The sequence below is a fragment of the Heteronotia binoei genome, chromosome 11 (genome assembly GCF_032191835.1).
Source record: "Heteronotia binoei isolate CCM8104 ecotype False Entrance Well chromosome 11, APGP_CSIRO_Hbin_v1, whole genome shotgun sequence".
Lineage (NCBI taxonomy): Eukaryota > Metazoa > Chordata > Lepidosauria > Squamata > Gekkonidae > Heteronotia > Heteronotia binoei.
The window spans coordinates 51194287-51210058 of NC_083233.1; the positions used below are offsets into that span (position 1 = coordinate 51194287).

The following is a 15772-nucleotide window of genomic DNA, read 5'->3' on the forward strand; positions in this document are numbered from 1 at the left end:
GGCAGAGAAGGCAAGCTGCGGCAGGAGCCTCTAGTCTAGTAGAGGATTAGTGGGCTCCGGTTGAGTATTTGGGGACCAAGCAGAGGTATTGCAGAAGCAGTGGTAGTCCCTGGTGGAGGGTAGTGATTGGCCCTCATCACACACACACACACACACACACGCTTTCCCTCACAGGATGCTTGTGTGTGTGTGTGTGTGTGTCTAGGGAAGGGGTGGGGTGGCTCTCAGTTTCCCCCTTTTGAGGCCTATAAGGGCCAGCTCCCAAGAGGCATGAGTGAAGCTGGCCCCAGCAGGGTGCCTTTGTGTGTCTGTGCAGAACAGCTTTGGAGAAGAGAGCATTTGAGCTCGTGCTAATCTGATCCAGCAGCTGGGATTGGAGGGGCCAGGGTTGCCACAGCAACCAGGCCCCAAGAGAAGCCATCCCCGGCAGCCTCTTTTGTTCAGGCCTTACTCAGGCGTTGGCAAAGCCAGTGAGGCCTCAAGAGAAGAAAGGCTCGAGAGAATGGGCTGGGGAGCAGCAGGGATCCCCAGCAGGGGCTCAGCCCAAAGAGGCACCCAACAGCCAGCTGCAACAATAGCCGCCCGCCAAGGGCTGCCACTCACACTTAGCACTTGGCCGCCTGAACTTGGCTGCTGGGCCCGGCTGGCCCCACTAATCCCGCCTCCCCTGCCCTGGGTTTCCATGGACACGGAAGCCTATTGAGGACACACATTTTCTGTTTGCAAATTGAATGCTAGTCCGATGTCAGGAAAGGCCTCTGCCACTGGAGACGTGCTTGGGGTGCTCTGGGGAAGTCGGCTGCCTGGCTGTTCCCAGGAAAAGCAGCCGTCCACTGTCTTCCTAACTTTTCATTCCAGACTCTGACATTACATTGAAAAGGTCTTGTCCTCAGTTTCTGTAGAGTTTGGCATTTGTGGCCCACTTTATGGGAGACATGGGGGGTTTCTTTATTGTTGCCTTCATTTTGTTTGAATAAGAATAGACCGTATTACTATGGCAGTTCAGTCTCTGGCGTCTCCACTTAAAGATGACTCGATTCCTTTTGCAATTCTCAAATGGTCCTACAACATGGGAACTCCATATGTCTCCAGGTTAGATGCAGCAGTTCTGCTGGATAGTTTCACTTCACTGAGTCCCTCCCCTTTTTGTGTTGGCAGTTTTTTCTTCCATTCTGATCCAGCAAATCAACAGATGAGTACCTGTGTTACTGGCAGAATAAAAGTGGAGTCCAGTGGTACTTCAAGGGCTGACAAAATTTATGCTACAATACTTTGCTAGTCTTTCAAGACACCACTGGATTTGTGTTTTCTTCTCCTAAGATTTCTGTTTTAATTTGTTTATGGTGTTCCACTTAAACTTCCTATAAGGCACATCCTTGAAGACAGCAGTATGTGTCTTCTCCTGGGTGTCCTTTGGCTTGCATCAACTTGCATTTTGTTATCTTAATTGTGCAGAATTCCAGCAGTTTCAAAGAAAGACAGAGTGAAAACAAAGTAATGGGAAACAATAGTGTTAGGGCAGCAGTGGTCAGAAGTCTAGGGCAGACTACTGCCTCAGTGTTTGCTCTGGTGCTGAAGAGGAATGGTTGAAGAGGAATAATTAGCATTTAGACTTCATGAGTGCATTCTTAATACTTCATGGGTATTACTTCATGAGTTATCTTGACAACATTCCTACAAGGTAGTTCTATGTTGTTACCCATTTATAACTGAAAGAGAGTGGCTTTTCTAAGGCCGCTTAAGGCATATTTGGCTTAGATTTAAATCAGAGACTTTTCAGCCTGTAGCTGACACTATGCTCCAAAGGCACATTTGCAAAGTGGTGAAAATGGGTGTTCCATAAAGGTAGGGAATTCATTAGCATGCCTTTGTCTGAGGTAAAGAAAGAACCACCTTCCCTGACACAGTGCACAGTGTTCCTCTGGAGTTGCAGCAAAGACCCAATGCCTCTGTTTCAGGCAAACAGGAGAGCTGGTTCAAATTCTGCAATTACTCTGACACCATTGGGTTAACAAGGCTAGAACACCAACTGCCTGTGCTATTAAAAGTCTCAGCCCCTCTTCTAGGCTTTTCCAAGCAGGACTCCTGCTGGTAAAGTGGATAATCTTCTTTGCTTCCTTGCATTGCTTTGTCCAGTGCACGCCAATCTTGAAACCTTGGCTTTGCCTGTGCTGCCAGTTGACACCAGCCCTGACCCAAAGACACAAAGCTAATTTTGAGCTACTTCCCACCTCTAGTTCTTTGGCACGCCAGTTTCTGTGCCCTGCAAAAGGGAATGATGTGGCTGGTCCAGAAGAGCCTCCATGTGACTCTTCTAAACGGGGGGGGGGGGGGGGGTTGACCCTGATGTCATATGCTGTTGAGTATTGCTTTAAGGCCATGAGACCCAACTAGTAAATTTCAGGAATGAAGCCAAGACCGCCAACCATTTAAGCCACTAACCTGTTTCCTAATGTTGGACCTCTCCCAAAGCAGGCTTGTTCTTTATTGATTATGTCAATTTTCAGAGTAAACAGTGGGAGACATCTGCCCCCGTATGCACACATCTAAACATCATAGTCTATTAAAATCCACTACACATAATAGAGGCAATAGAGGCGGAATACAGGTGACCATATGCTAAGTGGCAACAATCCTCAACAGTTATAGAGTGTTTAAGGTGCTTTTCTCCCATTATCCATAATACTTTCAACTTCCCTGTAAGTGTGGGCCAGTACTATTCTCCATATAAGCACAGTAAGATTTTCAAAATAAATAATAATAATAATAATAATAACTTTTTATTTCTATCCCGCCCTCCCCGCCGGGGCAGGCTCAGGGCGGCTTACAACATAAAATACATTATACATCAGTTTACTTATAAAATCACAGTTAAAACAATTTACAATTATTAAAATTAACAATAACAATATCAACATGGTACTAAGCGTTAGGTCTTCAGCAGAATTCAGTAATTAAAAGCATTTTCAGTGGCACTTCCCGGTTTGTCATTGGTTGAAGGCTATTTTGAAGAGGTGGGTCTTACAGGCCCTACGGAATTGATCTAAGCATCGTAGGGCCCGCACCTCCTCCGGGAGTTGATTCCACAGCAGTGGAGCAGCAATAGAGAAGGCCCGGTCTCGGGTGGCCTTCAATCTGGTCTCCCTTGGCCCAGGGATATTCAGCTGGTTTTTCCCAGCTGACCTCAGCGCTCTCTGGGGCTCATATGGGGAAAGACGGTCCCTCAGGTAGGCAGGTCCTCGGCCATATAGGGCTTTAAAGGTAATAACCAGCACACACTTACCTGCTGTTTCCTCCAAAACTGATTGCATATATTGAGGTTGGATCCAGACTAAATTGGCAGTTTCCCCCTCCCTGCAGCAGACCCCCCTTGTTATTCCTCAGGGTCCCCTATCCCCCAATGGCAGCATTTCGTGAAGATCAGTGCAAAGGGACAATAAAGTTCTGTTCTGCTGATGGAAAACTTAAATTCAGAAATGCATGTGTTATATGAATAAAGGACCATTTATTTATAAAGGGATAAATGGATTATAAGTGGGCTGTTGGATCATTCAAACTTCTGTGGTAGGTGTGATCTCCGTGATCTTTTCATCTGCCCTGTGTCAGTGCAGAATTACACTGACAACAGCTTCAGTAGTAGAGCACATGTTGTGCATGTTGGTCCAGGGTTCAGCCTCCAGCCTCCAGTTAAACATGAAGATTGCAAGGCTGGGGAGGAATCTCTGAGATGCTGGAAAGTTGCTATGCCAGGTGGGTTAAATCTGATTGTGTGGAAGACAGCTTCATATGCTTATAACACCCACACTGGTGGGGTAGGAGCAAAGGCAGTAGTGACTTGTCTAAGAATACCTAGTAGATTAATAAGATTTAAATTGGGTTGTTGGTTCCTTCCCTCCCCCCATTAGGGTTCCATTATAATTTGCATGTGGGTGTGGGGTGTACCTCAGTCCAGGGCTTTTTCTGTAGCAGGAACTCCTTTGCATATTAGACCACACCCCATGATGTAGCCAATCCTTCTGGAGCTTACAGGAGGACCCTGTAATAAGAACCCTGTAAGCTCTTGGAGGATTAGATACATCAGGGGTGTGTGGCCTAATATGCAAAGAAGTTCCTGCTACAAATAAAAGTCTTGGCTCAGTCCTATAGCAGCTAACTTTCTACGGCATGTTTATTACAGTGTGCTTGTTATCACTTGGAAAAGAGGTCATCTTTTTTTTTTTTTGGGGGGGGGGGTGTTTTGCCACACCCTGATTCCCTGGATTTTTGCTCAGATCCAGAAGCATGATGTAAAATTCTCCTTGTTGCATGGCAGTGTTTTACAGATGATCTGCTTACTAAATGCATACTATGTTCACAAGTAGTCAGTTACCACTTGGGAAATGCTTGGCTTTACATATTCAGAGTCTCAAGCCTTTTTGTCGCATGCTGGAATGAAACTTGGGCAGTCCTGCTAGCTCAGGAATTATGTGATCCTGGCAACTGAGGGACAGTGGTGAGCAGATAGATTATTAAAGTCTTTGGTAGGTGGCTTGGCAAGCAGGCAGTTCCAGGACCAGCTCAAGAAGTTTTGGAGCTTCTCAAAAAATATTCAACTACCCCCCCACCCAGTAAAAATTTAATTCATTTAATAGCTGAAGTTTGCCATTTGATACAGTTGCCTCTCTTTGTCTAGTGACCCTAAATGTCCTATCTGGCTAAGCTAAAGCAATTGTCTTCCTTCCCTCACCTCAGTTTTTCCCCCACCCCATCTTTGTTTTCTGCAGGTGGATGATGCTATGCTCATGTTTGACAAGACAACTAACCGGCACCGAGGTGAGACCCATATTTTTGGCACAGAAGCTTGCACTGTCTGTGTGCCTGTGGCATTCCCAGGCTCCCAGCCCCCAGTGACATGCCCAATCCACAGCTCTTCTTTATCTCTGTGCCTCAGCCCTCCTTCCTTCATCAACGTGTCCTTTTACCTCAGTCCCCGCTCAGCACAGAGGGCTTTTGTCCACCCGCTTCCTGTGAGCTACACTTGCTGAAGAGGAGAAGGCCCCATTTCCCTTCCCCTCCCATCACCTACGTGGCTCCAGCAGTCTGTGTATGTCTTACCTTGTCCTGTGTAATTTGAGACCACGGGAAACTGACAGGAGAGCTAAGAGACTGTCTCTCCTCCTTCCACACAGCATGGGGGCCAGCTGCTGCTCCCAGGTCACCTTTCCCCAGAGCCCCTTTTTGGTAGTTTGATTACAGAGGGGGAGCCCTGCAAGCTTCTGAGACCACTCCCCTGTGTGTGAATAAGAGAGAGGAAGGGGGGGAGGGTGAGAGAAGGCATGCTGTGTTAAAGGAATGGACTGGCTTGAGGGCTATTGATACTACCCAAGGGGCCCTGACAGCCTGTAAATGTTTGATTGGCTTGCAAATCAAGACTGGGCTTTCTTTAACTTCATCTATGACACCGCTTCTGTTTTTCAACACAGTACAGTCTTTTCATCTGCAGGTGGGAATAATTTGCTGTGTAAGCACACCCCTGCTTGAAAATCCTCCTGCCTTAAAGGGTTGCCAGGTTTTCAGCTAGCCTTTGCAGTGATTTAGTGTGTACATGTTAGTAGGTGATCACATTTATCTCCGTGCTTGTGAGAATTTCCTCCCCTCATCAATCTGCTAACAGCCATACTCTTCACACTGAAAGCCAACACACCACACAGAAGGTTAGTCTAGAAGTCTGAAGTTTAATCTTCCTATAATAGTCAGTCAATCAGTCTTTCTTTCTCTCCCTCCCTCCCTCCCCTCACACACACACATCTACCTATCTACTTACTTATCTATGTATAGCTGGAAGAAATCTGTTTTTTTCATTGTGTTGCTGGGTTGGGCATAAGAGGGCAGAGTTACTGTTCTGCCTTCTCCTTATCCAAGATGATCCCATGTAGGATTTCATGCACAGCATATCAATCATTTTACACTCTGAAGTTGTACAGGCGTATAAGAGGGAGGGCTGTATCCCGTCTATTTTGCATGTTGAGTGGGGGCCTGCACTGGTTAATATTACTGCTAGATTTTGCTGACTGTTTCAGATTGCTTCATGAAGTTTCACTCCTGCTCTCTGGCTGACAAGTCCTTCCCCACAGACTCCAGGGCTCAGTTACCATACTACCTGTTTTTTTCTTTACAATGCAGAACCTCTCCTGCCCCTGGACTCCATGTAATGTCTTCCTTGCCGTTTCGTTCCTTGACCCTGTATTTCCTTCAACACTGCCTCCCTGCATCCACCCTTCCCTCCAAATCCTGTTTCCTTGCTCACAGCTCAACTAAATAGCTACCATTCATTGAGGCTTAAAGAGAGCTTAGGTGCTGGTGGTACCTGCAGCCAAGATTAAAAGAGCAACTTTGTTAGTTTTGCTATAGCGACAGCCTACTGACTCCATTCTGATGCAAGGGAGCAGTTGTGGTGTCCCTGCAGAACCCCTGGATTGTGTGACTGTCCAATTGGCTGAGCCCCCTCAATTGTTATGAGCTGTTCATGCTTTTTTGTCATCAGTGGGCCTTCAAAAGGTGGTGGAAGGCCAGACAGAGCCAGGAAGAGATACCAAGTTGAGGGCTATTGGCATGGTGAACCAGGGCTTTGTACATTTTTTACTATTGTTATATATTAGTTTAATTTCTATCTCACTCTCCCCAAAAGTTGGCTCAGGGTGGGTTACTTACAACACAGGGATTTATAATAATAAACCAATTTTTAAAAATAAAAAAACATAATTTTAAAACCACAATAAACAATAGTAAGATGGCATCCTGAAAATATCATGGTACCCTGGCTCTGTTTTGATTTTAAAAGTTATAAGACCTGATCCATGGGTTCTTGTATACATTCTGTCAGAGGCTTTGTTCTACTGTTCACGGAAAACTAGGATGCCAGGGTAGGGAAGGAGCTGGGCTAGTTTGTGTGAGGAATTCTTTTGCATGGTGAGAATTCAATAATGTGAGCCTCCTTCTGCAGCCTGAAGTGGTGCAGTCCAGTTAGAGATGTGTAACTTCACTGAGTTACAGGTCAATGTCATTGAGTCCAGTCACTGGACTTGAGTGTGGTAGGATTCCAGTCTGGGCTCCTGTTCTGTGTGATTTTGTTTGAGGTCTCCATGATGAACAGAGCTAACCAAGTCCGGGTCTGTTTTCTTCTTCAGGGTTCGGTTTTGTCACATTTGAAAGTGAAGATATTGTGGAGAAAGTCTGCGAAATCCACTTCCATGAGATCAACAACAAAATGGTAACAAAAATAGCTAGCACATAAAGCAATGAGATGTGAGCCTGGTCCTCCCGCTGTACAGTTTGACCAATAGCCTGGGTCACCAGGGCTTTCAAAGAGTGCTATGCATTCCCTCTGAGCTGCTTGGCAATTTTTTGGGGTGGGTTAATGGTTACTTAGCAACCTCAGGACCACTCCAACTGTATCCACAGGCCCTGAAGTTGCCAGAGAATATATCTCTGGGTTACTTGGCAAAGTGCTTCCCTCTTTGGTGTAGTGGTTAAGTGCACGGACTCTTATCTGGGAGAACCGGGTTTGATTCCCCATTCCTCCACTTGCAGTTGCTGGAATGGCCTTGGGTCAGCCATACCTATTGCAGGAGTTGTCCTTGAAAGGGCAGCTGCTGTGAGAGCCCTCTCAGCCCCACCCACCTCACAAGGTGTCTATTGTCGGGGGAGAAGATGTAGGAGATTGTAAGCCGCTCTGAGTCTCTGATTCAGAGAGAAGGGCGGGGTATAAATCTACAGTTCTTCTCTTCAAAACAGGCAAATCAGTTCAGAAACAGTTAAGCTACAATGTCAGGAATCCTCACATGTAAATTAATAGGGATTGCCTGCAGCTTGAGTCTGTAGAGAGGATGGGAGCAGATTTGGAGGAGGACCAAAAGGTATGGTAGGTCAGTCTGTGAAATATAAAAGCAGCAATGCTCCTGCTTAAACCATTGTCTAAAAGTTGTGTGACTTACAGTAAATCACCCTCCCCCAATGAAATTTACTGGATAACTGTGGGCCAGTCACTCTCTCATCTGTGACTGCCTTGAGCCCCTTGGAAGAAGATGGGGTAAAAACCAGGGCCTTTTTTTTTTAGCAGGAACGCAGTTCCGGCTGGCTTGGCATCAGGGGGTGTGGCCTAATATGCAAATGAACTTTTGCTGGGCTTTTCCTACAAAAATGCCCTATGCTAAACAATGGTGATATCAATGGTGTGGCCTAATATGAAAATGAATTCCTGCTGGGGTTTTCCTACAAAAAGGGTCCTGGGTATAACTATAAGTTATATATCTATTTTAGACTGTTGAGATGATCAACTGTATTATCCACAATCGCAGCCTCTGCTTTTCAGAGCCAGCACTACCATTATGTGTATTTTGTGTGCCAATAAAGTGGCAAGATCAGAAACAAATCTGAGCCACATTATGGCTTAGTCCACCTTGAGCTTCTCCTGTGCTAGCCCTGTGGAAATGGGCATGTGATTGCACAACAGCGCAGAGGCCCTCCTCATAGACTGTGCATGATCTCACTGTTTTTCTTCTTTAGGCACCAAATATATATTGGGCCAGCTTTGAAGTAAAGGCTGTGATTTTGGAAGACTAAGGTGTTTTCCACATGAAGACAGGCACATGTGGTTTCCCTTCTGTGGCTGCCCATACAGCATAGCAGCCATGGCAAGTTTTCCCATAATTCCCCTGCACCACCCCGTAGCAGCCACTGTCATCCACTACCACCCTGGTGCCACCAGCGCTTTCCTAGGGTTGAATATTGTTGTATCATTATATGGATATAAAGTCCTCTGATTTTTTTTTTAAGAGTAAGGCTCTATTTGCTGTATTGGGGAGATATGCCATTCCCTTAATATCTCCACAGTGAAAGGGTCTAGAGCAGGGATGGCCAAACTTGCTTAATGCAAGAGCTACATAGAATAAACTTCAGGTGTTTGAGAGCCGCAAGACATGAACATCAGATGTTTGAGAGCTGCAAGAGAGCTGCAAGACGAAGGAAGGAAGGGTGGAAAGAAAGCAAGTGAGAGAGGGAGAGGTGGAAAGAAAGCAACTTTAACTTTAAATGCATTCTCCATGCTGCCAGCTGGCTTGACTTGGAGAAGTGATTTAAAGAGACAAATGCCTTCTCCAAGCTGTCTGATGAGGTAGTGGGGGCTTTGAGAGCCACACAGTATGGGTGAAAGAGCCAAATGTGGCTCCCAAGACGCAGTTTGGCCACCCCTTGTTTAGAGGCTTTTAAAAAAATTAAAGCTGGGAATTCAGTTGCTAGGTTTTTTTAAAAAAATGAAAAGGCTTCTTGGGTGGCAGGGGGAGGCAATACTTTGGGGACAGGGGCAAAGAAAGTGTATCCTCAGAGTAGTACTGGGAACATTTGAACTTTTCCACCCATATGGTAGCCATCCAAGCCTTGCTATGATAGTTCACAAAATTTTGCAGCAAAGGAGGCTTCGGAAAGATCAAGGAAATCCCAGGAGGTGCACTGATACTATGGGGAAGCAGGACCCCCCCCTCTCATCAGCTTCAAACCTGGGACAAATAACATGTGTGGAAACAGCCTAATACACCTCTCAGCCTAATCAAAGTGAAAACGATGGTCAAAGTGAAAACGATGCTAACCTTTATTTTCCTTTAGGAGAAGGTTGGGTAAATATTGGGACCATGATGTACGAAGAGATGCTTTTGGGGAGGGGGGAGGAAACTCTTGCAAGCTTTAGAATTTCTGACGCTGTAAGCCTCCTGGGATATTGTCCTGCAAATATAAGCAGAAGCCTGACTCCATTTTGTGTTTCCCGTGTCAGGTGGAATGTAAAAAAGCTCAGCCAAAGGAAGTGATGTCCCCCACTGGCTCTGCAAGGGGGCGGTCCCGAGTGATGCCTTATGGGATGGATGCCTTCATGCTTGGGATTGGCATGTTGGGTAAGCATGATAAAATCTGAGCTCTCTGCCACCCTCTCTCCCTTTCTCCCCTGCTCCAATCAATCTGGGTTGCTTGCTTCCTGGTTAGGTTTGTGCTGCTCTCTGGAAGAAATGCATTTTTAATTTTGATCATACACCACCATCACCTGGCAGAATGGAGAACTGCAAATATTCTACTGTATGGGCAAAACATCTGGCTTCCCAAGCAGCTGAAGAATGCTTTTTGTTTGAATTAAAAATGGTGGTGGCCTTTGCTGTTCTACCCCAAAATGTTTACTGTTAGGACGTATAAGGACTAATTCATCAGCTTCTCTATAGGAAATGTGCTAGTATGGGTGAGCCTCAGGATGCAAGCCCAGAGTTTAGAATTATCAGGCAAGTTGCCTTTAAACTTGAGTATGTCTTCTGCATCTCTCTCTTGTGAATGTCTGAACAAGTCAGTCACATCTGGTACAGAGATCTAGCAAAGTTACATGCCTGCACTCTCTTCAGCCCAGCAGAGGCAGATTGGAGGGTGGCAAGGCCAGAGCAGCAAGATATATTGGGCAGCCTCCTCTTTGTGGGATTTGAACCGATGAGGCTCTTCAGTTTGCCTCCCATTCTCCTGGGACACACAGAGTGAACATACAAAGACTGCAGCTCCAACCTCTGAGTTCAAAAGTTGGCTGAGCAAGCCAAATTCTTGGCAGAGAGACCTCTTTTATGTGGAGCTGCCACCCATATAAGATAAGAAGATTCTTGGGGACAGTGAATAGTACTGGATGCTGCTGATAAACTTAAGGGTTTTCTAGCATAAGAGGTGCAAGGACTGAAGACTGCCTCAGAGCCCTCCCATTTACCCTGGAAGAAAACTTATTTGCTTCATTCTGTGGGAATGTCTTTCCTTGCCCTTCCCCTTCCCATCCCAAATGCTGCCACAGGGTTCAAGAGGGGCCCCAGTCTCCTGTTGTTAATCTAGTTGAATACGAACACAGGAATGAAGTGATATTTTAAAAAACAAAACCTGAACTCTGTAGGAAGACACGTTAACCTTTTTGTTTCAAACTATAGGCTACCCTGGCTTCCAGGCTGCCACCTATGCCAGTCGGAGTTACACGGGCATTGCACCTGGCTACACTTACCAGTTTCCTGGTAAGTCCTCATTTCTCTCAGCTATTTCCTGTAGTTTTGTTCTTGTGCTAGAGATGGGTTCCTGGCATCTTTTTTTTGCCAGTTGTTGCAATCCTGGGAGGGTGGGGTTCAGGGGAAACAACTGAAGAATCCATGACGTAGGCAGGGAAGAAGCTGTACAGAGGCCAGAAAAGCTGATACAACTCCCTTGTGACTAGATTCTCCCATGAGGCTGGCTATTACTGGAAAGAATTCCCTTGCAAGTCTGTCTGTCTCTTTCTCAACTGTGTTCCTCCCCTGCTCCCTTTTCTCCTCAGCTTCCACCTCAAAGCAGAGTTGCCATCTTTCTGAATTCAAAGCAAACTCTTGATTCTGCATTATTGATAATAACCCAGGTGTTACCAAGGCTCATGCATGAAAACGGGATGGAGTCCAAACCTTATGAATGAAGTAAGGGCTTTGAAGCACTTGGCAAACAAAGAAGCAGACCAGGCTCCTAATAGTACGATAGTGCTGTATATAAGAAGAAGGCAGCCTAATTTGGGGGATTTGTATCAAAGTGGGGAGCAAACAAAACTGTTCCACAACTCCCTATATATTGGTGGCAACTTCTTCTGCACAAGCCCACTGCATTAAATGGGAACTATTACTGTCCAAGTTCTCATCCCTGCAACAAACTGAATTGCTTTTGCAAAACGTCTGTACCCAGTGTAACGCAACAGCATCATAACATGAATGAAGCAAATGCTAAAAGTTGCATTTACGGCATCATCACATTTCTTCAGGGTTATCATTCTGGCATGAGACAGTAGCCATTTTCTTATAGGTTGCTCTGGTTTTAAGCAGCCACTCTTGTATCGAGTTGACTGGTCTTTCTCAGCAATAAGACATTCAGGTTTCACTAGTAATAGACAGTTTGTTCCATGATCTGAACCCTTTATAAAAGGGGCACAATAACAGATGGTGTTCTAAGCTAAGGCTCACAAACTGTACCCCTTGTACCCTGTGAGCCTCTGCCATCAAGTCCTGAGAATATTCAGTTCACTGTGGGTGCCGGACTAACCACTGCCTTCAGGAGGTCAAGGAAGCTGGTTTGCATGCTGCAAGGTTCTCAAAGACACAGCTTGAAGACCACCTAATGGTTTCCCATGGCAAAATATTTCCTACTTCTACCTTATCTGTCAACCCTTCCTTCAAGGTGTTAATACATTGCATTCTCATCTCTGCTGTGTTCTTACAACAACTCTACGAGCTATGTTAGAGTGGGAGATAGTGAGTGACCCAGTAACCCTTAATGGCTGAGCCAGTATTTGAACATAGGTCCCCCACCTTATAGGCTAGGACCACTAACATTGCCTTTCACCACACTGCAAAAGAATTCATTAATGGGTAGATGCAGCATTTCTCTTTCTTTTCCCACCTTAACTTAAGGCCTGGTGCATGATGATTATTTTTTAGAAGAGTTTTAGTTTGCAAAGTGCTTTTCAGCTTTCATTGCATTCACATTGAGCCTATGATGGATGTAGGCCATATTGTTGTTCCCCTTTTACAGAGGGGGGAACTTGTGGTACTTAACAGTTGTGTCCAATGTTGCTTTTGAAATTGCTGGGTTTTCTTCATTCCCCCATATTGCACCTGCTGGTTTTCAGAACAAGTGGTAACTCAAAGGATCCCTGTGTCCTACCCAACCCACAAAGTTTTTGTTTGCTGTTGCATCTCTGTTGCTTTGCTGGATCCCCTCTCCAGGGGGGAATTGACCAAGCATCCTAAGTTGTCTTGCCTTTCGTTTTTAGAATTCCGTGTAGAGCGGACCCCTCTCCCGAGTGCCCCCGTCCTCCCTGAGCTCACAGGTCAGTCCTGCTGATTTCCTAAACCTTGCAAAAACTGGAAGGGGAGCAGGGGGGCTTTGGGCTATTCCAGCACTGTCACTGCTATGCCATTTCAGGGGTAGCAGGGAGGTGTCTGCAAGTGGTCCTGATTTTTGTTTTTGTCTGCATCAAAATTAGAGGTGGGGATGGATGGGAAGGAGAGCTGAGCAGAAATGCATGTTAGGAAAACAATCATATAGCCAATACTGAGGGGTATGTGTTCGTTTGAACCAAGAAGTGTTTATCTTGTTGCCTACTCTGCAATGGCTCTTTCTTCAGAAAAAATGTGTTCTTGTTTTCCCATTTCTACTTAAAATGTACACACAAAGTATGAAGCCTGCTCACTCCCTTCTGTTAAAACTGTCAAGTAGTTGTTTCCTTGCACAACTGTCTGGCCACAGTTCATTAGCAGAGCACATATGCCACGGGCAGAAGGTTCCAGGTGTAATCATCTGCCTCTGCAGTTGAAAAATTCAGGCAGTCGCATTTGGCCTGAAAAACCTAGAAAAACTGCTTCCAGTAAGAGGAGTAATGATCTGAATTGATATGAAGGCAACATTCTGTAGGTTGTACTTTTAAAGCTACCCTGGAAGAGTTTGGGTTACTGTAAGAACTTCCCGTTCTAGATCAAGCCAATATCCATCTTGTTTAGCTCAAAAACCCTTTGGTAAAGTTCATCAGGTGGAATAGAGATCACCTTTTCTTGCTTTTATAATCAAAGACATGTATTGGCTGCTCCATCTGTAATTTTAGCTATCACATTTAATAGCCGCTAATGGACCTCATCTCCATGAATTTATTTTATTATTCCGTTAAAGCCATCTAAATGACAGGCTTTACATGCTTTTTTTTTGTCTTGCACCAATGGTTAATCCATTTCATTAGGTAACCCTGCTTTCTTGTATGATATGCAAGAGGACAAATTGCTCTGTTCATGATCGTATACGCCACTCTCAAGCCTCCTGCCCTTTCTTTATACTATTTTCTTTAAATTTCCTTGAAAACAGCTCACTTCCATAAGAGCTGGTGAAAGATAAATGGTCAAGAGACTGATCTAGGAAATTCTAGGTCCAAATCTCCTCATTAGGGGGCCTCAGCCAAGCCATTTGCTCAACTGTAGACTCTCCCCCCACATCTAAAATATGGAGACAATAAGCCATTCTTCCTCACAGGTTCTAAGAATTACAAGCAATAATATACATGAAGTATTTTGAAGACTTTAAAGCATTCAGTGACTTCAAAAGAATATGTTTAATTTTTTTAACAGCATATTTTTGGATATTCTTTCTTCTGAGCCCCTTGGGACAATTACAAGTACAATACTATTTTACGTGCTTGGAACAGTGTGGTACTCCCCTTTCCTTTCTTGAGAGAGGGACTAACAAAGGAAATCTAGATGTTTTGGTACTCCTTCTTGGGCCCATCAAAAGTAGCACACAGTTGTTTAAACAAAATTTATGTTCTGCGTTTCTGCCCTCAAGGGCCACCAAAGCAGCTAACAAAATAAAACATACATGATAAAATGAGATTTTAAAATAATTTAAAACCAATTCACACACAAAAAGCACATATCATTAAAACAATTAAAAACACGGCTAAAATACATACACAAGAGCTAAACATAACAGTTAAAACAATGGTCAGGTAGGAGGGATCACTGAGGGAATGCTGAATGAAAAAAGGGCAAGTGTCTCTGGAGAGAGAGTTCCAGAGTTTTCATGGCGCAACCAAGAAGCCGCTGTTCCAGCTTGCTACCCATCTAATCTCAGAAGACGGGCACCTGAAGCAGGGCCTCCAAAGATGATTGTAGTGGTTAGGTGAGTTCATAATGGAGTAGGTGTTTTTTTAGGTATGAAGGTCCGAAGCCATAATAATACTTTTGAAGGTCAAAACTAGCAACCTGAATTATGCCAGGAAGCCAGTGCAGATGAGCCAAGACTCAAGTAATATGGTTCTTATGACCCACTCCAGTCAGCATCCTGGCTGCAGCATTCTGTACCTCACCTGGCAGTTTTGTGTAGATGTTAAAGGGCACAGGGGACAAATGGAAGCTTATGGGAACCCATAGGCCAAAGACCAAGGGTCTGAACAGCCGTCTATCAGATATGATGGAGCAGAGATGAGAGGCTGCTTAGGGCTTTGGTTCTTTTCTTTCCTCCCCTTCCCATCTATATGCCCCTTTTCTTCCTCTGTAATCCAGTGTAGTGCTTATTCTGGAAGGACCTTGCTGCTGCTGCTGCTGTTTTCCCAGTCTTTGCAGATGTCCTGGTGTATTATGCCTAGCAGTCTCTCTGTCACTTTCTCTCTCCTTTTTTCTCTTTTTGAGCAAATAGACTGATCTCTTCCTGGTGAATTATCCCCTTCTCTGTAACACCTCCTCACACAAGATGCTTTTACCTCTTTCTTCTGGGACTTGGACTGCATGGGGCTTATATGAGGGAAGCGCATGTGGGGTCTTATTTCCCTACTGTGACTTCCAACATAGGGAATTTCCATAGAGCAGGTGCCATGGCCCCACCTGTGCATTCACGGTAAAATATATCTAAAGTCCTGTTGTATGTGAAGGTGATTGTGCAGGTAGTGGTTTGCTAGCTCCAATGTTAGGCCACAGTTATGTATGTGTGATGCTGGGAAATCTCCCCTTGGGTCCTTGATGTCTCAAATTAAGTAGTCTCAGGTAGCCTTTTGCCTGAAATCTTGGAAGGCTGCTTCCTATGTGAGCAGACAGCTTAGGAGATTTCCTGTTTCTTGGTATTTGATTAAGTTTCCTCCATAGAAGGATGAAGGGGGTGGCAGAGCCTGTGCTCTGTCATTTCCCAGCATGGGTGTGCGTGTAGGGAGTAGCAACATGGGAATGGTGCTTGCCAGCTG

The 15772-nt window shown here is 45.0% G+C and overlaps 1 protein-coding gene across 5 annotated transcripts in view; it reads left to right on the top strand.

Annotated features, from left to right (window-relative positions):
* The window catches only part of MSI1 (musashi RNA binding protein 1), a 61475-nt gene that overhangs the window by 29543 nt on the left and 16160 nt on the right, over positions 1-15772 (top strand). For 3 of the 5 annotated variants that reach the window (XM_060250379.1, XM_060250376.1, XM_060250378.1), the window contains exons 7-11: positions 4764-4812; positions 7167-7249; positions 9806-9923; positions 10974-11054; positions 12827-12883. In XM_060250379.1, the coding sequence (XP_060106362.1) occupies positions 4764-4812; positions 7167-7249; positions 9806-9923; positions 10974-11054; positions 12827-12883 (388 nt within the window). The remainder of the gene's footprint in view (positions 1-4763; positions 4813-7166; positions 7250-9805; positions 9924-10973; positions 11055-12826; positions 12884-15772) is intronic. The other 2 variants (XM_060250380.1, XM_060250381.1) reach the window with 1 other exon arrangement.